Genomic DNA, 23,113 nt, shown 5'->3' with positions numbered 1-23,113 from the left:
CTGTGCCCTCGAGGACCTCGCGTTCTGACGGGGGAGATCGCGCGCACGCTCCGTGGGTGCCGCACCCCGCGTCTCCCCGGCCTGCCCCGAGAGGCTCGGCGGAGCTTTAAGCTTTGGTGGAGTCGCTAAGTGTGACCTGAAAAGTGCCCAGACATCTTTGCCACACAGTTAGGCGGTGTGGACACCACGTATTCGCTGTCTACACCCTGTCTACACCCGCACTGCGTAGACACTCACTTTCAATGAGGACAGACCGCGGCGCTGCGAGGGGCCGCCGAGGGCTTCCTGTGCACCTGGGGCTTTTACCGAGGCTCGAACCCCGGAATCGGAGGGGAGGAGGAGGAGGAGTTTGCCTGGGACCCCCCGGACGGTCGGCCGAAGCCTGTGGGGTCCTTAACCAGAGAATCGTTTAAATACTCTTGTTAAGTAATGGGGGGAAATCAAGGCCCCCCCCCCGGTTTAAGATCCCCTGGCCCAACGTCATACTAAGTAGTAAGTCACGGAAACAGGACTCGAACCCAGGGCCACGGTAGCACACTGCCTCCTGTGGGGACCATAAAACAGGCGCGTTTCCCACGGAAAGAGAGAGCGCTTGTGAGTGTGTGGGCAGCAGGGGTTCTGCGGGGATGGATGGGTTCAAGGCTTGCGGAGCTCTCCAAGGTCGTGCCCATCTCTACGGCATGCGGTGCCCCCACTTCACGGTCGCAGTGTAGACAACTAGGCAGTTTTCGGGGGAAGAAATCGAAGCTGTCAACAGCCATATGAACAAACACCCCGTCACTAATACAAAAATGCGCATTAAACCCTCAGACTGTCAGAGCTGACCCTAGAAAAGGAGAGGACAGACGCTGTAGAGACTGGGAGAACAGAGGACGTGAACGCGTCTGCCCCACAGCTGCCAGACTGCGTGCTTTCTGACCTCACCCAAACAGATTCGAGAAACAATGTATCTATATTTCTTGTCTATATAAAAACATTTGTAGCAGTTCTTTTCATGGTGGCAGAGGGCTGGAAACTGCTGAGAGAGAGTCCTTGGTGTCATCTAGTCTAACTTTCTCATTTTACTGGGAAGGAAGCTGAAGCCAGGGATGGTAAATGATTTACTTGTAGTAAATGGCAAAGCCAAGGTTCAGACCCAGGTCTTCTCCCCCAAACCAGCCCACTTTTTTTGGTGGCTACAATAAGTTATCTTGACGAGGGTTAGGACTTTAGTCTAACACAACTGGCGAGTTAGTTGGTCAGTCAATCAGTACTTACTATGTGCCAGGCGCTGTGCCAAGCCCTACGCATAGGAAAAGAGGCAAAAGACTCTCCCTGCCTTTGAAGTGATCATAATCTAATGGGAAAGACAACAAAATGTGTTTTTGTACAAATATGTACAAACAGGTGTATACAGGATGCAAAAGAAATAATTAACAAAGGGAAGGCACTAGACTTCAGAGGCATTGGGAGGGTCTTCCTATAGAAGATGAGATTTTTAGTTGGGACTTTAAGGATGCCAGGGGAGCCAAGAGAGAGAGCAGAGGAGAGGGAGTGTTCCAGGCATGGAACATGGAGGACAGCCGGAGAAAATGCCAGGAACCAAGAAGTGGAGTATCTTACTCATGAAACAGCCAGAAGGCCAGTGTCACTGACTTGAAAAACACCAGCAAGGAGTTAGGTGTAAGAAAAGTGGTGGGGAGTCAGTGGTTAGAAGGACTTTGAGCACCAAACTGAGGGTTTGGATTGGATTCTAGAGGCAATAGAGTACCAGTGGTTGTTGGTTTAATGGGAAGAGAAGGACCAGTGACATGCAGCAATAGGCTTGGAATTCAGAAAGACCTGAGATCCATTCCTGGCCCCTCTTTAGGAAGCAGGTTAACCCTGGACATACTCTTAATCTCTCCTAATCTCGGTTTCTTATCTGTAAAATACTACCTTACAGAGTTATTGGGAGGAAATCACTTTGTAAGCTTCAAAATAAGACAGGAATGGGATCTATTATGATTTAATGTAATGAGTTGTGAAAATTTACTAGGTTTCCTTCTTCCTCTCCAGGTTCCTTTCAAAATCCCCATCATAAAGTATGACACAAGAAATACCTTTCCCTACTTGGTGGGAAACAAACCCTTGCTCATCACTCTTCGAAAAAGGTAACAAACTCAGCCACTAAAGAACTGAAGTTTCAAGGTCACCTAAGGAAGCTTCCAAGGCTGTAGTAATCAGGAGATGACCGAGCCAGCATTTTCAACTGTTATTTAGCACAGTGGCAAAAACATCTTGGAGGAGAGAAATATCTAGTAGATTAGTGATTCCCAAATTTTCTGGGAGGACTCTAATATTCTGTAGGTCATAAATAATGTTTCAGTGAGAACCCTTATTTCTAAAATATTAAATATGAAATATTTAAAATATATCATTACAAATTGAAATATATAAAATGAATGCTATAAGGTAAAATTTTTTCATATTAAATGTTAAATGTGAAAGTGTATATATATATCAAAATTATTTATTTCATTGTTTATTATATTTTTCAGCATGGGAATAGGTTTAAATTCCTCTGTTTTGCTCCCCAAATTCTTTGACATACCTTGTTCCTCAATTTATACCATAGCCTGGGCCAGCATTTATGGATTCTGTGATGTATTTCAAAACTCAAATGTCTTCGTGGCCAAATTGGCTTGGGAAACATTGCCATAGACCAGTGAGAGTTATGGAGAATCTGGAATTTTGTCACTGGGTCAGAATTTCTTGATCTGGGTTCTAAATTCCCATTTGCTATTCTGTGCTAGAAATGTTTGTTTTGTCCAGCTTAAAAGCACTAGGTATCTAAATCTGCAGGTTCACCTAGAATCATTGGCACCTGATTCTGTAAGCACATGCTGAGGGAGTGAAGCTAAGATGTGGCTGGCTGGTTCTTTGACCTGGGAATACAAACTGATTGGCCAGTATTTTCAGACAAATGGTAGGAGTGGTGACAGATCTCTGTAAGAGGATAAATTGGGGAAGCTGAAACCCACCGGCCTTCCCCTCTCTTTACCACTCTCTTTACCATTGTGTCTCCAGAAGCAAATTCCTGTCCCTGAAATATTTCAGGATGTCCTCCTTCTTCCTGGTTAGTTAACTGCAAGCTTTTCATTACAGTCTTGAACCATGATTTCCAAATTTATTAGATTTTGACATGTTTGATTTTATGAAAATATCTCTCCCTCTCCCTCTCCCTCTCCCTCTCCCTCTACCTCTCGCTCTCCCTCTCTCTCTCTCCCTCTCCTTCCTTCTCTTTCTATCTCTCTCTTTCTTTCCACTCCACCTCCAAGTTTCCAAGCACTTAAACTTCTTTGTTGAATTAAAAAAAAACATCTTTTTGATTGGAAGATTTAAATAGAATTTCACAATGTCCCTTGAAATATTTGGAAGCCACTAAGGTGTTGGGAAACTGTTCTTCCCTTAAGGAACTCTTTCCCAATCATGTCATGGCACTTTGTGGTGTTGTGACACTATCGTTGGTATCAGAATCCTGGAAACATAGAATTCTAGAGTTGAAAAAGAACTTCACATCATAAACCCCCAGGGAGATTCATTAATCCCTTCTAAAATAGCACTAGTAAATGATTGTCTAGCCTCTGATTGATCACCTCCAGAGACAGGGAACTCACTCCATACTGAGGTAGGAAGCCAAAACATTCCATTGTCAGGTAGCTTTTACTGTTAGAAAGCCCTTCCTTTCTATCAAGTGAAAATCTGCCTCTTTGTAATTGCCATTCACTAATTCTAATTCCTCCCTCTGGACCCACATAGAATCAATCTAATAACTCCACATGATAGCCCTTCAAATATCTGAGGATAACTATCCTATCCCACTCACCTCTTTTCCAATCTTTCTCTTCTTACAGTTTAAGCACCCCAGTTCTTTCAATTCTTTATTTAACATGCTTTTATAAGGCCCTCATTTACCCTACCAGTTTATCATTGCCTGAACATGCTCTAGCTTATCAATGCTCCTCTTAAAACGTAATAATCGTTACATTGATAAAGGGCTTTAAGGTTTGCAAAGCACTTTTCATTTATTATCTCTTTTGATCCTCACAAGAATCCTATGAGGTAGGTGCTATATTATCACAAATTGCATATGAGGAAACTAAGACTGATAGAGGTCAAGTGACTCACGCAGGGTCACACAAACTAGTACAAGTGTCTGAAGCCAGATTTGAATTCAAGTGTATTTCTGACTCCAAATGCAGTCTCTTTTTCCACTGTAGCCCTTAGCTGCCTACATTGTACCAAACAAAACTCAATATCCCAAATGTGTAGAGTACAGAGGAATTATAACCTTCCTTCATCCCACACCAAATGGCATGCAATCTGATATAGGCTCTACATATACATTCATATTAGACATTTTCACATTAGTCATGTTGTAAAGATGAATTAGGACAATGGGAGGAATCATGAGAAAGAAGAAAAAAAAAGTGAAAGAGAGCAAATAGTATGCTTCAATCTGCTTTCAGTCTCCATAGTTCTTTTTTTGTGTGTAGATCGCTTTTTCTATCATGAGTATTTTGGAGTTGTCTTAGATCCTTGCATTGCTAAGAAGAGGTAAGTCTATCAAGGTTAGTCATCTCATAATGTTGCTGTTACTGTGTACAATGTTCTTCAAGTTCTGCTCACTTCTTTTGTTGTATTTTAAAAAAAACAAATAGAATAATTCAAAATTTTGGTCCATGTCTGTGATTTAATTAGCATAGAAAACTCTAAGCAAGGAAGTTCCCTCCATGTGTACATATCAGGAACATTCTACATTCTGCCCTGAGTTAGAGAATTACCTAGAACATTTAGAAGTGACATAAGCCAGTCTGTGTTAGAGGTAGAGTTTGAACCTTGGTTTTCCTAACTGCTCTGAGTAAGGCTCTTGAGTCACTATGCCCCATCACCTCAAATTCATATATATGCTTATTAAATCTTGTTTTATTCGACTTGGGTCATTGCTCTAGCTAACCTACTAAGAGTTCCTAATTCTCTCATCCGTTGTGTTAGCTTCCAGCTTCTTGTCTTCAGAAAAATCAGATAATCATTCCGTCTCTAGGTTATTGGGATCATTTGTGATTATAACATCTCTTTCTTGAGAGTCTTCCTTCCCTCTTGAGTCGTTTTCTCTTTTAGAACATTTGGCCTTAATGCCAGGCTTTCTTTGAACACTTTGAGCTCTGCCCTCCTAAAATCTAGGGAACTTGTTTGTCCAGATCCATTTTTACTCACAAATATTTAGTCACCTGTTCTAGAATTTTGCCTTGATCCACATCTAACTCACCGACCTGCACTGGCAGAATATGATGACTTCTTCCCTTTTTAAAACATCAAGACATTTGCCTGTTTCTAGTTTTTTCATTTCCCTCCTACTCTCTACAGTTCACCAAAGATAACTGACAGTTCTTTCAGCACCGTGGAGATGTAATTATCCCAGACCAGGAAAATCAACTGATTTACTCTTCTAGCCCTTAAACTCTTTTCTTGTTGTCTTGATAATTTTTTATAGGATTCAGTTCATCACTGCTGTTGCAAGTCTGTGCCATGGACTCTGATATTCTTCCTTGCTTAGGTGCTGCCATCTTTTGGAAATTTTCTTTGTGAATCTGAGTTGATTAGAGATTTTTCTTTAAAATCCATATAGATTTGTTTAGACACTCCCCCCCCCCCCCCCCCCGCATCTTTCTTCCTGGGATCACTTGTGATTCTAATATCTCTTTCTTGAGATTCTCCCTTTTCTCTTGAGCCATCTTCTCTTATAGAGTAAATGGCTACTTGTCAGTTTTTCTCTGAGCACTTTGAGTTCTGCCCTCCTAAAATCTAGGGCACTTGTTTGGCTTGATCCATCTTTCCCCTCTGTGTCTCATTCATTCATTCCAGCAAACTTTTATTAAATCCTTCTTTGTGCAATGCAGCATACACGGAGCTGGGAAAAATAGAAAGATAAATCAAACATGGCCCCTGCCTTCAATGAGTTTGCCATCTAGTAGAGATGATAATGTGGGATACTGTGCATTGATAAATTATTCATCAATTATAAATATAATTTAATTATAATTATATATAATATTATATATGAATATATAATTATATATAATATATCAATTATAAATTATTTAGCAATAATTGTGACTGTGGGCTGATGGAAATGGTAAGAGTCAATCAACATTTATTTATCTCAGTGGTTCAGTTGAGTAATTATAATAGCAAGTTAAAATTTGGTTTTAATACTATGAGATTAAGCAGTAATGTGTGTTTGTCCTTCATTGCTGAAGAAGGCCATGCCATCAGAGAAATAATGACAAGACTTGCACTTGACTTTGTTTTGAGTGAGGAAGGGCTGTGCAGGTCACAAGTCTCACTTCTCCTCTAGAGTCATCTGAATCCAATGACCAGATATTCATCAGGATGACTGGAGATGACCCAGGATGAGGCAGTTGGGGTTAAGTGACTTGCCCAAGGTCACACAGCTATGAGTGTCAAGTGTCTGGAGTGAGATTTGAACTCAGATCCTCCTGACTCTTGCACTGGTGCACTGCACCATCTAGCTGCCCTTAAGCAGTAATGCAGAATCCCTGTCAAGGGTCACCAGAAGCACATACGTCTATGTTATTTATAGTTGTAATTGTATAAATATGGAAAAGAAAGATAAATGTGACTAAAGAACACAGATTTCTAGAGGAAACTACAGTCAGCCACTAAGGACACTGAGGCTAAGGCATCACTGGTTTCTAAGATTCAATGTGCTGGGCACAGGAGCACCATACTGATAAGCAGACAATACCAAGATACGATGAAGAAAGAGCTCTCACCTGCAGAGGCTACAACCATTCTTTCAACTCTGTACAGAGATCAGGAACCAGAGGTGATCTCTGGTAAGTGCAGCATGTCTGCCTCCTTGGAAGAATTGGGTGGCACTGGTTCAGGGTCCTTCTGGGTTACATATCCTCCTTACAACTCCTTGTCTCTGAGGAGCTGGGGAAAGCTCTTTGAATAGAGTTAAACTGTTTAAAGCACAGTCACCTTTGATTGCCCAAAAATCATTATAGTAAAAATGTTAAATGCAGCAGAGAGGTATAAAGGACTATAAACTCAAGTGAGTTCATAGGCTGGGAGTGATCTACAAAGACTTGGAGAAGGTGGACAGAGGAAGGGTGGTATTTGAACTAGGCCTTGAAGGGCAGATTGAATTTCAACCATTGTTGATGTGAGGTAGAAGGCATCCCAAATGACAAGACTGTCACAGTCAAAGAGGCAGGATCCAGAAAGCATTCAGTATGATGGAGGAACAGCTAATTAGTTCATTGTAGCTATAGAGTATTATTTGCTGTTCATCCTTTGTCCTTGAAGAGGACCGATGTCATCAAGAGAGTGATGTCTTGACTTGCAAGTGAACTGGACTTAAGTGAGGCAGGGCTGTGCAGAGCCATCATCCTCCAAAGTCATTGGAGACATAGGTCAGGGTGACTGAAGATGGCTCTGATGCAGTGGGAGACTTGGCCTGTGTAAGCTAAGGTCATTCCTAGGTCTCAATTTGTTTGAGGCAACACCCATTCAGTGATTAAAGGCTAACCAAAAATTGAGGCAAAAGATAACCTAGTTTGCCTTCACAAAAGAATCACTCTGGGAGGGATAGACTATCAGAGTTTCTATCCAGAACAAAAACAATTGCTGTTTATGCTCACTCTGAGCCATCAAAACCCAGACTACATACAAATGAAGCTCAGTACTTGAGAGGGAGTAGTGCTTTTTCAGATTCGAATGATAAATTGGAACCTCATGACCCTAGATGCCAGACTAAGACTACTGAACTTCTTCAGTAGTCAAGGAGAGCACAGAAGGTCTTTGAGCAGTGGCTTTATGTAATTAGAGTAGGGCATTAGGAAGATCATCATAAAACTTAGGATAATATATATTCACTTTCTCCTATGCTTTCTCTGATGTCCACTCCAACCAACCCCCTCCCCCACTTGTTAATTCTAATTAAGTCCATAGCAATCCCACTGTCATTCCTTCTACTTTCTGAAAGATTATATTGTTCAAAAGGCAAGTCAAGAATTCATAATTGGCTAGTTCAATGCATTCTGAAGAACAGTTTGGAACTACACCCAAAATGCTATAAAACTGTTCATATCCTTTGACCTAACAGTACCACTACCAGGTCTGTATCCTAAAGAGATCAAAGGAAAGGGTAAAGGACCTATTCATACAAAAATATTTATAACAACTCTTTTTGTAATGACAAAGAATTGGACATTAAAGGGATGCCCTTTAAGTGGGGAATGGCTGAACAAGTTGTAGTGTATGATTGTGATGGAATATTGTTGTGCTATAAGAAGTGCCAAATGGGATGGTTTCAGAGAAACCTGGAACAAATTACATGAACTGATGCAAAGTGAAATGAGTAGAAGCAGCAGTAAATTATACACAGTAACAGCAATATTATAACAATAATCAACTATGAATGACTTTGCCATTCTGATCAATACAATGATCCAAGACAATCCCAAAGGACTCATGATAAAAAATACTATTTCCCTCAGAGAGAGAACTGATGAACTCAGTGCAGATTAAAGCTTATTTTTTTAACTTTATTTTTCCTGTTCTTTGGATGTGTGTTTTCTTTTGCAACATGGCTAATATGGAATGACTTGCATGACTTCTCATGTATAATCAATATCATATTGTTTACCTTCTCAAGGGGTGGGAGAGGGAAGAAAAGGAAGTTGAGAATTTAAAATTCAAAGTTTTTAAAAATAAATTTTTAAAAATTTACATTTAATTGGTAAATATTTAAAAATATATATGTATATATATATATACATATATATATTTAAAAATAATTTGCCACTTGCTCTGCTTTTAGCAAATCCTCCATTTCCTCCATCATCAGGTTTCCATGCAGATTTTGCAATCTGTGCCTGGAAATTAATAGACATTTGCTATGTCTGGCTGAAAGGTCAATATTATTTTCTTGTAATAGTATCGCTTCCATTCTCTCTCCTTTTCTCCTTGCTCAACGGCTCTGCATGTTTCTATTCTTAGGATCATGGATTTCTACAAATGTACTTTTTCTTGACTCACAGTGTGGTTCTACTACTTCTTTTCTCAAATTTGTTCTTCGATAGTTATAGCCTTCCTTAGTCACATTCCAGTCCTAAGTCCCATCCTTCCCAGTCTTTGTGACTCCTATGATGCCTTAACATTTCAGGTCATTCTTATCCCCCACACTCTGCACATCAAGTGCCTCAAGTCATGGCTATTGATCTTGACAATTTCTGGTTATTTTTCTTATGGACTAATGACTATGTCCTTCGCCATTATTTTTTTATGTCAGATTTCATTTCTTCCACAGAATCTAGGTTCACAGTTTTATCTGGACATTTTTTTCTCCCTCCATTTTTAATTTAAAGTACTTTTGATCAGATCAGCAAGTCTATGGGCAAATAAGTCTTTCCCTTTCCAGATGTAACGTACTTCATATAATACTCTAGAATGTCTAAGTCTACCCTGAACAAGAAGAGTGTCCAATGTTCAGGATCTTCACCTTTCCTTCTCCCTCTATGAATCCTTTAACACATACCAACCTATTTGCCCTTGCTTGGTTCCACTCTGGCTCCCCAGAATCTTTTATCTGGAATCATAGAATCTAGCACTAGAGCCTTAGAGATCATTAGTCTAACCCCCAAATTTTGCAGAAGAGGGAAGTGAAGCTCTGAGAAGATATGTTTTGTCCCATGGAGTAAGTAGCAGTTAGTATTCAAATCCAGGTGCTCTGACTTTAAATCCAATATCTTGCCTCTACATTACTTTACTTTTAATGGGTTTATTAAGGGTTTATGGCTTAAAGTATTCCTCAATTTTCTGTTTATTTTTATTAGTTATCAGAGGTAACTAGAAAACTATGATGATAATAATAATAACAATAGGAAACATTTATATCCTACATCTTTATGACTTACAAAGAACTTTGCATACATCATCTCACGTGATAATACTATGTTAAGGTCGACAAAGCTCTTTCCTTACAAAGCCTGGTAGAAAGCATGCCTACCATCACCCCTCCTTTATGGATGGGCAAAGTAAGGCTAAAAGAAGTGATTTACCAATGCTCCACAGCTTTGGGTAGTTAGGTGGCACAGTGGATAGAGTTGAGCCCAAAGTCAGGAAATCAGGAAGATCTTCATGAGTTCAAATCTGGGCTCAGACATTGACCAGCTGTGTGACCCTGGGCAAGTCACTTCACCCTGTTTGCTTCAGTTCCTCATCTGTAAAATGAGCTGGAGAAGAAAATGGCAAGCCACTCTAGAATCATTGCCAAGAAAACACCAAAGGGGGTCATGAAAAGTCAGACATGACTGAAAACAACTGAACAACAACAAAAACACAGATAGAAAGGAGAAAAATTGCATTGATTCAAACCCAAACCTTTCTACTTTGTGTCCATTTTCTCCATCTAAAAATCTGTTGACACATGGGCTGGTTTTGGACAAGCTTCTAAAGGGTTATAGGCCCCCAGGTAGGGTGTGCTTGACACAGGATATTAGAAAAATGGGTCATTTGCAGTACTTTGCTTATTTCTGGTAATGGAGAGGTCATCCTCACTCTCAAGCAAGGAGATCCACTTGTAAGCAGAAAGGACCATAGTGACTGGAGTGCAACACCAGCATTTTGCGATTTCTTCCTCCCATTTGACCATTTTTGAGTAGCTGATGACCATGGGGAGAAGAAGAGGAAGTAGGAGTATGTGAGTGTGTGTGTGTGTGTGTGTGTGTGTGTGTGTGACAGTGTGGCTGCAGGGGTGAGGTAGCAGCCTGTCTAATTGCTAAACCATCACCGGATGGGTCCAGTCCCAAAGTATTCCAGCAACAGTTTGGAATCACAAGATTTTGTTGCCTCATTTATCAAAGTAGGACACTGATTAAAATATGATCTCTAACAACCCTCCTTGTTACTGTTATTCTCTGTCTCCTAAAGAGGGAGCAAAGACCTTTTTTTGAGGAACTTCATGGTATTATTTATTGAACAAAAAAGTAGGGGTTGTTAAACATTATTAGAAGGGGTGTTAGCACATCGGACATATCATTAAAAAACAATCAAAGTGGGGATGAAACAAAGGAACAAGGACAATGACAATATGTAGTTCTTTAGCATACCATATCTCCTAATGAAACAGCCTGTTTATTTAGAAAAGAAAACCTATCCATTTCAAAAAACTGGATTATAAACCTTTCATCCTACCACTCCATCCTCCATCACAACAGGATTGAGAAGTGTCAGGGCTGGTGGCACAGGAGCCTCCAGCTCTGGGAGAACAACTTATTCCTGGAGTCCAGCACAAACTGTACTTAAGGAGATGTCAAGGGGAGATGGAAGGTGAGGCTGCTCGTCTTTCCCCACTAGGGAAGACATATGGATAGCCTAGTGCCAGGGGGAGAAAAAAGTTACTTAAAAATTCCCTGAAGATTATTAACTGCTCAACACTGAAGTGCTCTGAGCTTTCAGGAGATGGAAGATATTTCAGTCAGTCAACTAATAAGTATTTAGTGCCTACCATGTGCCAGGCACTGGACTAAACACTGGGAATACAGAAAGAAGCAAGAGATGGTCCCTGCCCTCAGGGAGCTTAAAATTTGATGGAGGAAGACAAGCAAACAGATATGTACAAACAAGCTATCTATATCTACATCTATATAGATAGATAGATAGGTAGATATATATACATATATGTATATATGTGTGTATACATGTATATATATGATAAATTGGAAATAATTAACAGAGGAATGCACCAGTATTAAGAAGAGTAGAAAATGGAATTTTAGCTGGGACTTGAAGGAAACCAGGGGAGCCAGGAGGTAGAGATGAGGGATGGTATTCCAGGCATCAGGGACAGCCAGAGAAAATGCCCACAGCTGAGAAATGGAGTGTCTCGACCATGGAAGAGAAAGGAGGCCAGTTATACTGAACTGAAGATTACCAGTGGAGAATAAGGTGTAAGAATACCGAAAAAGTAGGGTTGGGGTTAAATTTTATAACTAAGGCTTTGAATGTCAAACAGGAAATTTTTGTATTCACTCTTGGAGGTGATAGCCACTGGATTTTATTGAGGGGCGGGGAGGGGTTTATTTTGGCAGATGTCTGCAGTCTTGGCTGTTTCAAGGTAGCCTATTGGTGACAGATTCTGAGTCCAGGGAATCTTTTAAAAAGTTCTTGAAGTGACCCAAATGCCACATGGCTTTTTTCAAGCAAACTGAACAAATCAGTAGAAGGGAAATGACCTACACTTGGCCAAATGTACTTACCTGAAGTCTCAAGATTTGGAAAAATAGCTTGAGATAGCATTTTGAGAGTAATGTGTTGAATTTATGATGTACTATTTTTAAAAAGCAAGTGATATGAAATGGAAAGTTATGGTTTCCTAAGAGAAGCCCTTTTTTGGGTTTTATGCTCTATGCATGGAAATGTGCTCTCTCTCTCTCTCTCTCTCTCTCTCTCTCTCTCTCTCTCTCTCTAATATTAGAATAAAAAAAAATGGCTTGAGAAACTAGAAAGAGGAAAAACATAAACATAACCTATTTGTATGTCCCTGGAGCTGAGCCTGTCCCATGATCTCTCACATGTGTACCTCCAGTGTATTTTTTCTGTGGTTGGCCAAAGACCACCAGGCCAGATATTAAAAGGCCTCACTTTGCTCACTCCCTTTATTCACTCTGAAAACTCTGTTGATTCAAGACTAGTGTTTGTTCTAGAGTGAAAGAATCTTGCGGTAGCCTGATTAGGCCTGGTCAGCAATTTGTAGCTCCTAGGAATCAGAAATCAAAGTTTCCATGCAGAAAGTGGAAGCAGTTAGATCAGGATGATGACTAATTCCCCCCTTGCCTCCCCACACACATACACCTTTTGGAGGAGAGAGGGGGGTGGTGATGAAGATAAGCAGGACAAATACTGTGTGTACACCAAGGCATTCTCCCTTTACATGCCTTTGTTTTAAATGAACAATGGACAATGAAACCTTACCCCACTTAGAGGAAAAAAATGTTCTTGGCAAAGCTATTATTATTCCCATTCATATTTTCCATTTATTTGATGCCAGGAGCAAGCTACGTAATGAGCACAAAGACAGTTTATAATCACTCAGTGCCCACCTCACTATTGGCATGTTATAATTTTACATATATGTGTGTATATACACACACACACACACACACACACACACACACACATCAGAATGGCAGAGGAAGGCAGTAAACAGGCAATCCAGACTGGAAAGAACATTGTTAGTATAACCTTCCATCTCTGTCTTAAATAAGTAATTCTTATTCAAAGGATCAAGGGGACTAGGTGAAGGAAACCTGCTAGAGAGAAATGGGCAGTTTGTCTTGGTGTACAGGACTTAACATTTAGAAAGACAGAGGGCAAGAGCAGAAAGACGGGAAGAATGAGAAAGGAGAACTGGATCTAGTCATCACCTAAAAGAGCTGTGGCATGACTGGTGTGGGCACTCCCTGCAGCCTGGGTGCTGGCCCCTCCATGCTGCAAGCTGTTTCATAAGTTGCTCTGCCCCCACACTCACCTAAAACAATGATCATCATAGCAGTAAGCTTTAATGTGTGCTCTAAGGTCTGCAAAGTGTTTTACAAATAGGATCTCATTTTATCCTCACAAGAACCCTGGGAGGTAGGTGTTATTATCCCCATTTTGCAGATGAGATAACTGACCACACTTCTAGTAGGAAACTTTTGCCACCTCAGCTATGCTTTCCTATACACAGCTTGTCCTAGGAATTATTTTTGTAGGTGACATTCTCTTTGGTAAAACAGAAACACACCGGTAGTACACCATGTTGCCATGAAAAGAGTATTTGGCTTCAGAAGAGCTGGTTGAGAATCCTAGCTCTGCTACCAGCCTCTGACCTCAAAAAAATCATTTTATTTCTCTTAGGATCCTTATCTGCAAAATGAGGGAATTGGACTAAATAATCTTTGAGGCCCTTTTCCATCCAAAGTCCTAGTGGAAAGCCAACATTTCACTCATCTTAGTAATCTACTTTTATGAAAGTTTGTTCTTATCTTGTTTGTAAGAAAAAAGCCTATTGACAGTATTATCTTCAGGATCGTATTCCCACTGCATAGAAAGCTTTCCACTCCTTGAGAGAAAGGTGGGGATGGAAGAGGCTGGGGTGATTTGGACAAAGCATCACTGTTCTCGGTCCCTTCCTTTCCATCCGAGAGTAACAAGTCTGTATTAGACCTCCATGTAAGGCAGGCAAGAAGGGCATTTGGGTGGGGGGAAGGGGGTGTTAACTTTCTCTGCTCTTGATTACTCAGGTCTCCGACTTTCCTCCCCACTGCTGCTGACACCAAGAAGGATTTGACTCTGCCCAGCTTGTTTCAAATGCCAGAAGCCTCCCATCAGGTACTCAAGTTTTCCAGTGACATGAGCCCAATGGCAGTTCTTAGAATTCCCAGGATGCAGAGCTTGTCACTCACCTTCTGTCTTCCCCATACCCACCTTGCTCCTAGGTAAACTGGGAGGGGGTGGAGGAAACTCTGCTGATGTAGGCCAGCCCAGGCTCAGCTGGATGACTTCCATGGAGTAGGCAGGGCAGATTCCCATGATATCACAGTCAGAGGAGACTCCAAAAGCTCCCTTCCTGCCCTCCCTCCCACAAAAAAATGACAGGTCAGTACCTTCTCCCAAAGAAAATACGTGCCTTGATGGCTTCCTGCCTTCTGCCTCTACCCCAACCCAGTCAAGGGATGGCTTGGGAGGAAAGAGAGCTGAGAACAGAACACAGGTCGGATTGTAACAAGGGAAAACACCCTGAACTAAGGAGACAGAGCCAGAGAAACTGGCATCATGGAGGTAGATAGCGTAAGAGAAGTGAGTGCCAATAGCAGTGGCTCTCATGCATTCTTGTCCATGTATGCATACATGTGCTTTATGTAGTCTGGTATTCTGGGCCCCTTCACAGACCAGTACCTGCTGCTATAATGCCTTATCCTTAGTTCTATAATACCCCATTGTTTTCAGTTGTTTTGCATACTTTGTTTCACTTAATCCTCTTAACAAAACCCTGAATTAGGCAAGGCAGATATTATCCCCATTTTACAGATGAGGAAAAGTGAGACTCAATGAGACTGTGTACTTATTGCTGGAGCAGCTAGGTGGTACAGTGGATACAGTGCCTAGAGTCAGGAAGACCTACTCACTAGCTGTGTGACCCTGGGCAAGTCACTTAACCCTGTTTGCCTCAGTTTCCTCATCTGTAAAATGAGCTGGGGAAGGAAATGGCAAAACACTCCAGTATCTTTGCCAAGAAAACCTCAGATGGGGTCATGAAGAGTCAGGCATGACTGAAAAAAGTGAACAACAACTTATTGCTTCCCCAAGAGAAATAAGATGTAAGCTCTTTGAGGTAGAGGCTGTTTTGTTTTCATAATTCCTAGGTAGTTGATAAGTGCTAATTGAATTGAATTGAATCGTATAATGACTAAATGGTGGAACAGAGTTTTAAATCCTTAAGCAAGTCGCTTAATTTAACTGGGCCTCCTGTGTAAGAGAGGGATTAATACCTGCCCTGGCCTACCCTCAGAGGGTTGCTGTGAGGATTAAATAAGATAAAATGTCTTGGAGATGCTCTGTTTACTGTGACATGATAAATGGGCAGTCATGTTGCTTTTGTGGTTTCATTTTCTTCACCTCCCTGAGGAAGAAAGAGAGAAAAAAGTCTTAGTAATGCAGGCACCCAGAAAATGCCAGTGATGTTACCTCATTGATCCTCTGTGAGGATAGGTAGGTATTCCTGGCCATATCTTACAGGTAGGGAGACTGAGGAACAGAGCAGTGATAGGATTTCTTTGATATTCGTATAGTTGAGTCAGGATTAAACCCAGGGTCCATGCCATCTAGTCCCTAATTTATCCCAAATAATCAGTTTTTAGGGCTAGTTTCACCACCTGCACTAGCTTTTTCATCCCACCCCAGGTCTGACCCATGTCTGTCTCTGCCCACTCAATAAAACTCAAACTGAATTCCCATTCCTGTTCTTGCTCAGACTTCAATCAGTTCTCTAGATCATTGATTGGGAGTGGAGAGGAATGGGAGGAGGAGATAAGGAGAAGGTGGCTTTGAGTGACCAAAAATGTTCAATAACTTGTTTCCTCCATTTATGGACACAACCTCAGAAAGCTTTGCTCCTCTAGATCCCACATCACAACATCTTGGCCATCACCATGTAGGGAAACATCCATAAAGTGTCCCCCATCTCCATGCAGGTCTCTTAGGTAGTTTGAATGCTGACAAAGTGAATACAGATAGCATTAGGCAAGCTGTGACCCTGGACACATACTGAACAGCTCTATGACTACTTAGATTCTCTCTGGTCCCAGAAGAATTAAAGCTGTGCTCAGGGAAGTTAAGTAAGGCTTTATGGGCAATATTTTTTTTTAAAGACTGGGCCTCCTGTCTTTTTTAAAAGGTTGGTTTAGCTTAGTCTGGAAGTGCAGTGCTACTCACGTCCCAGTACTGAGCTGAATACAAGCTGCTCCATTTCTGACCTGGGCCAATTTACTCCTCTTTAGGCAATTTACTGACCCCCTATTCCTGTGGTCCAGCATATTGATTCCAGATTTATTGTAGATACCTGATCAGTATAGTATAGCACACCACAGCTCAGACTCCCAAGTTGGAGATGTTTGCCAGCCTCAGCCTCTCTGGTAGTTGGGATTACAGGCATCACACTCTACCAGTAACGAACATGAAAATTATCCCACTCACCACAGCTCTGATAACTTAAAAGAGGGGTACACAATGGACAAGAAATAAAAGAATATCTAAGAAGGTGTCCTGTGGTAAAACCAAAACAGAAAATCAGCAGGGGAAGAAACATTTTAAGGATGGATGGCTGGAAGCTAGATGCCTTGTGATTTAGTGGAAAGAGTGCTGGTGAGTTCAAATGCTGGATGTACCACTTAATACTTGTGTGACTTTGGGACAACTACTTTACCTTCTCTGGGTCTTGGTTCCCTCATCTGTAAAATTTGAGGGTTGGATTAGATGCCATAGAAGATTCCTTCCAGATCTAAACCTGTGAGCATTCCTCTGGGGTCTCAGTGTTTTCATGTTTGTGATATACACACCACTGACCACTAGCTCTGTTCAGGAACTCAGTGCCCTGTCTGATCAACCTTTTTGGCTTGTGAGTGTTACCTAAGTCACAGATCCATTGTTCTTCATAAAAGAGGATAAAAAAGACTACTGCTCAGTTTCACTTTGACAATGAACGGTTGGATCTCTTATGGTCTGGGTTCTGTGGAATGGCAGCTGCCACTGCCTCACCTCCAGGGTATCTGGTTAAGTTAAAGTTGGCCCTTGAAGGATGTAGGCAGGAGTACCTCAAGAAGACCCAGCAGGAATGAGAAGTCTAAATCCCTGGGGGTTGCTGGGGAGCCAGCACTCTTTAGTGTCTGATTAGAGAGGTGGGAGCCAAGCAAAATCTCTGCTGGTTTTTCTTTAAGGAAAGATATTGTGGTTTGTCTCAACTGAGTGAGATGCCCTCTCACTACTGGGTTCTTTTTTTGTTTGTTTGTTTTTGTGGTTCCTTTTTTCCCCCTCCACCCTCATCTCACTAGGACTTGCCAAGGCAGCTGGTAGCATTACCACAATAAACTGGAAACTCAGCCCTGGATTGTGGGCTAGGAGACAGATGTGAAGGTCCTACCACCAGCATAGTGCCTGACACAGAGTAAGCACTTAAGAAGTTGTCACCTAACTGGCATACTGACCTGGCTCCCTTTGGCATCTCAGACTAATCTGCAGAATTTCTGGTTGCCACTCTCATCTGCCTTGCTAAGTGAGGGACCTGGTGGAAGCTCTTATCTCAGAGCCTTGGGTAAGGGTTATTTTTCCAGGGGGTGGGGTCATAGCCAGCAGATCAAGGGTGACCTGAAGGGAACTGAGATGGAAGGATAGTAGGAAGAATGGAACAGGTCAAGAAAAGGCCATCCAATGGACAAATATGAAAATCAACAAACAAGGAAAATATTATTGCTATGTTGCACAATAGCATCTGCTGCACCATATTGCTGCAAACACGTGCCATGGAAAGCTTTTGCTCTCACTGGGTTGTTTTGAGGATCAAATGAAATAATGCATTCAAAACATTTTCTTCTTTTCTTTTTAAAGAACACTTTGTTTTCAACGATGTCTCTCAGAGAGCTCAGAAGGAGGAATACAGGGGAAAATCTAAACCATGTAAAAACAAAATAAATCAATAAAATATTTTAAATATATGTAAAGTGCTTTGGAAATCCCAAGTCCCATGTAATTGTTAGCTATTATATGGTACCTTTTACCTGTTAATTGATTCATCGCTCTTTTAATGGTCACAAATAAATAAGCAGGGCTCAGAGAGGTCACTCAGAGACATAACCAGACCAGTACCGAGCATATATATATATATTTCTTTCCCTCCAAGCTACATGGCGGTAGAAGGGTGAAGTTGGCTTCTCAAAGGCTGGGCAAGCCAAACAGAGCCTCTGGCAGTTCCTACCACTCTGGAGAGTATTCACATCCAGGCCCAGGGATGGATTCTATGTTATTTGTTCAAGGACCTGTCTCACCAAGCCTGAAGATCTTCACTACAGTTGGTTGCAGGATTATAAATTTTTCAGCTGCAGAAGACCATTTACGAGGTGCTGTTGTGTGTGGTAAAACAGAACAGAGTGGAAGTGGGACTATTGTCTTCAGTTTCAGTTTCTGTTATGCAAACAAGTGTGAGTACATTCTTAGAGAATCAAGAATCTGGAACTGGCCTCCAGAGGCTATCTAATCTTCTTGTCTGAGCTTCTCATTTTACAGATGAAGAAACTGAAGCTGAGTGACTTGCCCAAGGTCACACAGGTTGTAAGCATCATAGGTAGGATTTGAGCCTAGGTCCTCTATCTTTAGAATAAATGTCCCTTTCATTTAAAGAGTCTTTGGTAACACTGTCATCCCAGGTTTTGGCAACCTTGTTAGACTTTGGATGTGAAGACGTGGAACCTGAAGAGCAGGCTATTGATCCTCTGCTTTACTCAGTGATGTGGGATACATCTAAAGGACAGACAAGCAGGTTCTTCTCACTCTTGCAGCTGCTGCTTGAGGAGTGAGGTTCCTACCAACTCTTGGCTCTGGCTCTTTGATTCAAAAGGACAAGATCCCTGTGCCTCTAATCATTACAACAGTTTATTGGTCCAGACCTGCCCCCAGCTAATGATTCTACATTAAAGAAAAATAACAAGAGATGGTATGTGTCTTTGTCCTTCATTGCCAAAGAAGACCATTCTATCAGAGAAGTAATGGCATGACTTGCACTTGACTTTGTTTTGAGTGAGGGAGGGCTGTGCAGGTCACCAGCCTCACTTCTCCTCCAGAGCCATCTGAATCCAGTGACCAGATATTCATCAGGATGACTGGAGATGACCCAGGACAAGGCAATTGGGGTTAAGTGACTTGCCCAAGGTCACACAGCTAGTGAGTGTCAAATGTCTGAGGTGAGATTTGAACTCATGTCCTCCTGACTCCTGCACTAGCGCTCTATCCGTGCCCCACAAGAGGTGGTAGGAGAAGAAAGAAGCCTTCATTCCAGGGAGAAGCAGAGCACTCCCCAGCTTCCCATCCCACATTGAAGGACACAAAGTCCTGTCAAGATAGGTTCCCAACCAATTTGCATGAACAAGGGGGAAGACTCATTGCAAGAGTGAGCTTGGACCGAGCATATGAAGCTGCCCCATCATTGAGTGACTCACTTACAAGCACCTCACAGGAAATGCGAAATATCTCTACCTCCTCCTGACCCCCACCCCGCCTATAAATCAGTCCAGGTTTGCTGCTTTCTGAGGCAAGATTTCAGGTGGACAATAAGCTTGGGGAGATAATGTAGGAGAGAGAGAGAGAGAGAGAGAGAGAGAGAGAGAGAGAGAGAGAGAGAGAGAGAGAGAGAGAGAGACAGAGAGACAGAGAGAGAGACAGAGACAGAGAGACAGAGAGAGAGACAGAGAGAGAGGGAGAGACAGAGACAGAGAGAGACAGAGACAGAGAGAGACAGAGAGACAGAGAGAGAGGGAGAGGGAGAGGGAGAGAGAGAGAGAGAGGGAGAGGGAGAGGGAGAGGGAGAGAGGGAGAGGGAGAGGGAGAGGGAGAGAGAGAGAGAGAGAGAGAGAGAGAGAGAGAGAGAGAGAGAGAGAGAACTTCTCTCTTAAAAGTATTGTTTGCTATCACTGGCTTAAAAGGCATTAACTATTTAAAGAGATCAAAGATTGAAGAAAATGTCCTGTACGTACAAAAATATTTATAGCATCTCTTTTTGTGGTGGCAATGAAGGGGGTGCCCATCAGCTGGGCAACGGCCAAATGAATTATGGCATATGAAAAGGAACAGAATGCTATTGTTCTATAAAAAATGAAGAGATAGGTTCAGAGATATTTGGGAATTCTTACAGAGTGAAGTGAGCAGAATCGGGAGAACCATTTCTACTATAGCATCGGTAGGGAAAAAAACTAACCATTCTGAAAAACTCAAGAACTCTGATCAATGAAATAATTAACCATGATTCCTAAGCACTAGTGATGAAACATGCTTGCCCTGCCTACCTCTAACTTTCCAGAAAGAAAGCTTTATCTCACTTGGTTGGAGTAAGAGGAGTCCTTCCTTCAGGAACAAACTCACCAACCTGAAAGAGCAGTAAAGGCAGGAATGCTGTGATAATTAAATAAAGTGGATTCTAAGCTATTTCGTCATTTCAGTTCTATAATTATTATTTATTCCATCTGCTATCCACAGCATCACGGTGCAGTGAGAAAATAGCTATATTTGAAGGCAGAGATTTCAAGCTCTTACCTGTCACCCTCACATTCTGTGTGACTTTAAGCAAACCGTGGAACCTCCTTGGTCTAGATGGTCTCTAAGACCCCTTTCAGCTTTATGTGATCCTAATGTGCACAGATCCCAAACAGATTACCCACTCCATAGTGTGAATGAAGGAGATAATGAGGCAAATCAATGCAATCAAGAAGAAACTGTCAGTCAGCAAGCGTTTAGTAAATTCCTACTGTGTGCCAGGCACTTTGCTAAGCACTGGGTATACAAAGAAAGGCAAAAAAAACAACCAGTTACTGTCCCCAAGGAACTTACATTCTAATGGGGGAGACAATAGGTAAAAAATTATGTACTACAAGACATATACAGGATATATTAGAGATAACAAACATCAGGAATGGACTTTTCAGACCTGTTTCTGATTAGCAATTTTGACTGCCTTTTCAGCCAAGCTTTGAGCAGTTAAAATACTTGCCCTTCCTCTTCTCTTCAAATTTAAGCTTTTCAGCCTCCTAGGAATCTGTGCCTTCAGTATTTAAGGTGAGGCAGGAAAACACAGAAAGCATCCTACTTCCTGATAGGGAGATGATCCTATTCCAGGGCTTTCATTCCTCTCAACAGAAGGCATTCCAACCGGCTTTGGGCACCATATTTCCTGAAAGGGAAACCAAACCTGGAGCTTTGTACCCCACCCATCCTACCTCTGCCCCAACTCTCTGTAGTGGCAAGAGTAGTAGATTTAGTTTGAGGACCTGGGGTGAAAAGAATCTACTTTTGTGGTCTTGGGCATCACTTTTCCGTTCTTTAGGTCTATTTCCTCTAAAATCAAATGGGTTAAAATAAAATCTCTAAGACCTCCTCATTATAGTTCTAAACCCTACGACCTTTAGGATAATCCTCAGGGAACAGGGAATAGACCAAAGGTGGGCTGGTCTTTTGGTTCTGGGAGAAGGGGAAGGGATCAGAATTAGTATGTGTGGTGCAGGTTAGAGTGGTAAAAAGTTCAAGAAGGGATATGTATACACCAACAAGAGTTAAGTAACCTTTCAGCTAGGGAGCAATTTGTTCTGCTGTTGACCTATTTGTTCATTCATTCACTTATTTATTTGCTTATTTGTTTGTTTAGGCATGTCTCATCAACATTCCATTTCAGAGGGAAACTGAGGACCAAAGGGTCCACATATGTGAGAATGATGACAATTATCTAGTGTGTTCCAATGGAGCCAGGAGCTATGTGACCATGGATGTGACCTCTGGCCTAAAGTTACCTCTATGAAATGAGAGGGTTGGACCAGTTGGCTTCTAAGATCTCCTCCAACTCTTTATCTAGGATCCTATGACCTACCTGCTTATCTCTGTCCTTTTCTATTACTCTACCCACCCACCCAACCTTCTTTCTTCATACCTTGCCCTCCTCCCCAACTGCTGGTCTTTTTCATCCTGTAGGCAGCACAAGGATATCTGAGTGAAAGCGAGCCTGTCCTCGATCTTCCTGTCATTGACCAATACCCCCTCTGCCCAGACTGCATGAGAATGAAAGCTGAGAGACTGGCCCTCAAAGAAAAGGTAAGGGATGAAAAGCAAGATGTATTCATCTCACTACAACATAAGTAAGTACCTGCTGTATTTGGGTGCCCATAAGCTGAGGGAGTTTCATGGAGTTTATGGCCAGGGTCTCTCAGGGCAGAGAGAAAAGGGAAGGCAGGGGAGCTTTGCAAAATGTTATCTACGGTCCTGGAATTTAAAATGAGGCCACCAATAAAAGGCCATGTTCCTGTGGCTTAGTGGTAGAGAATCTATCTCCAAAGCAGGAAGTCCTGCCTCTGACACATAGTAACTGTATGATATTGGGCAATTTTCTCAGATGATAAATTTCAAAGAAAGTACAAACCTGAACTGATAGAAGGATTTTCTACATTTGGGTTTCCCTATGCCAATGAAATACAACCAGTCCCTGTCCTGTAATACTCAGTCTTAGAAGTTAACAGGCCCTGTGTGATGTTAAGATTGGAAGTTCTTCTGGACTTCTCCCTGACATGATGTGTTTCTGCTTTCAGTATGTCATCCCCCAACATCCAGCCTTGGGATATAAGCAGGCGTTTGCTTTCTCAAGATTTCCTTTCCTGCCTCTTGAAAGCACCTATGGTTGGTCAGAACGGACCACACTGAGTTGTTATTTAAACAGTCTCTTCTAATTCAGACTCTCATTTCCCCTTCTTAAGTTGATCCAAGGAGGAGATCCAGT

The 23,113-nt window shown here is 41.8% G+C and overlaps 1 protein-coding gene across 13 annotated transcripts in view; it reads left to right on the top strand.

The window, feature by feature from the left end:
• C2H1orf105 (chromosome 2 C1orf105 homolog) overlaps positions 1-23,113 on the top strand; it is a 62,684-nt gene that overhangs the window by 18,272 nt on the left and 21,299 nt on the right. For 5 of the 13 annotated variants that reach the window (XM_072648624.1, XM_072648626.1, XM_072648625.1 and 2 more), the window contains exons 1-5: positions 601-946; positions 2,038-2,132; positions 11,271-11,382; positions 14,337-14,424; positions 22,315-22,434. In XM_072648624.1, coding sequence (XP_072504725.1) covers positions 2,066-2,132; positions 11,271-11,382; positions 14,337-14,424; positions 22,315-22,434 — 387 coding nt within the window. In that variant the 5' untranslated portion in view covers positions 601-946; positions 2,038-2,065. The other 8 variants (XM_072648623.1, XM_072648622.1, XM_072648621.1 and 5 more) reach the window with 5 other exon arrangements.

This window comes from Notamacropus eugenii, chromosome 2, assembly GCF_028372415.1.
Source record: "Notamacropus eugenii isolate mMacEug1 chromosome 2, mMacEug1.pri_v2, whole genome shotgun sequence".
Classification (NCBI taxonomy): domain Eukaryota; kingdom Metazoa; phylum Chordata; class Mammalia; order Diprotodontia; family Macropodidae; genus Notamacropus; species Notamacropus eugenii.
The sequence above is the reverse complement of the archived record's forward strand: the minus strand, read 5'-3'. Positions and strand labels throughout refer to the sequence as shown.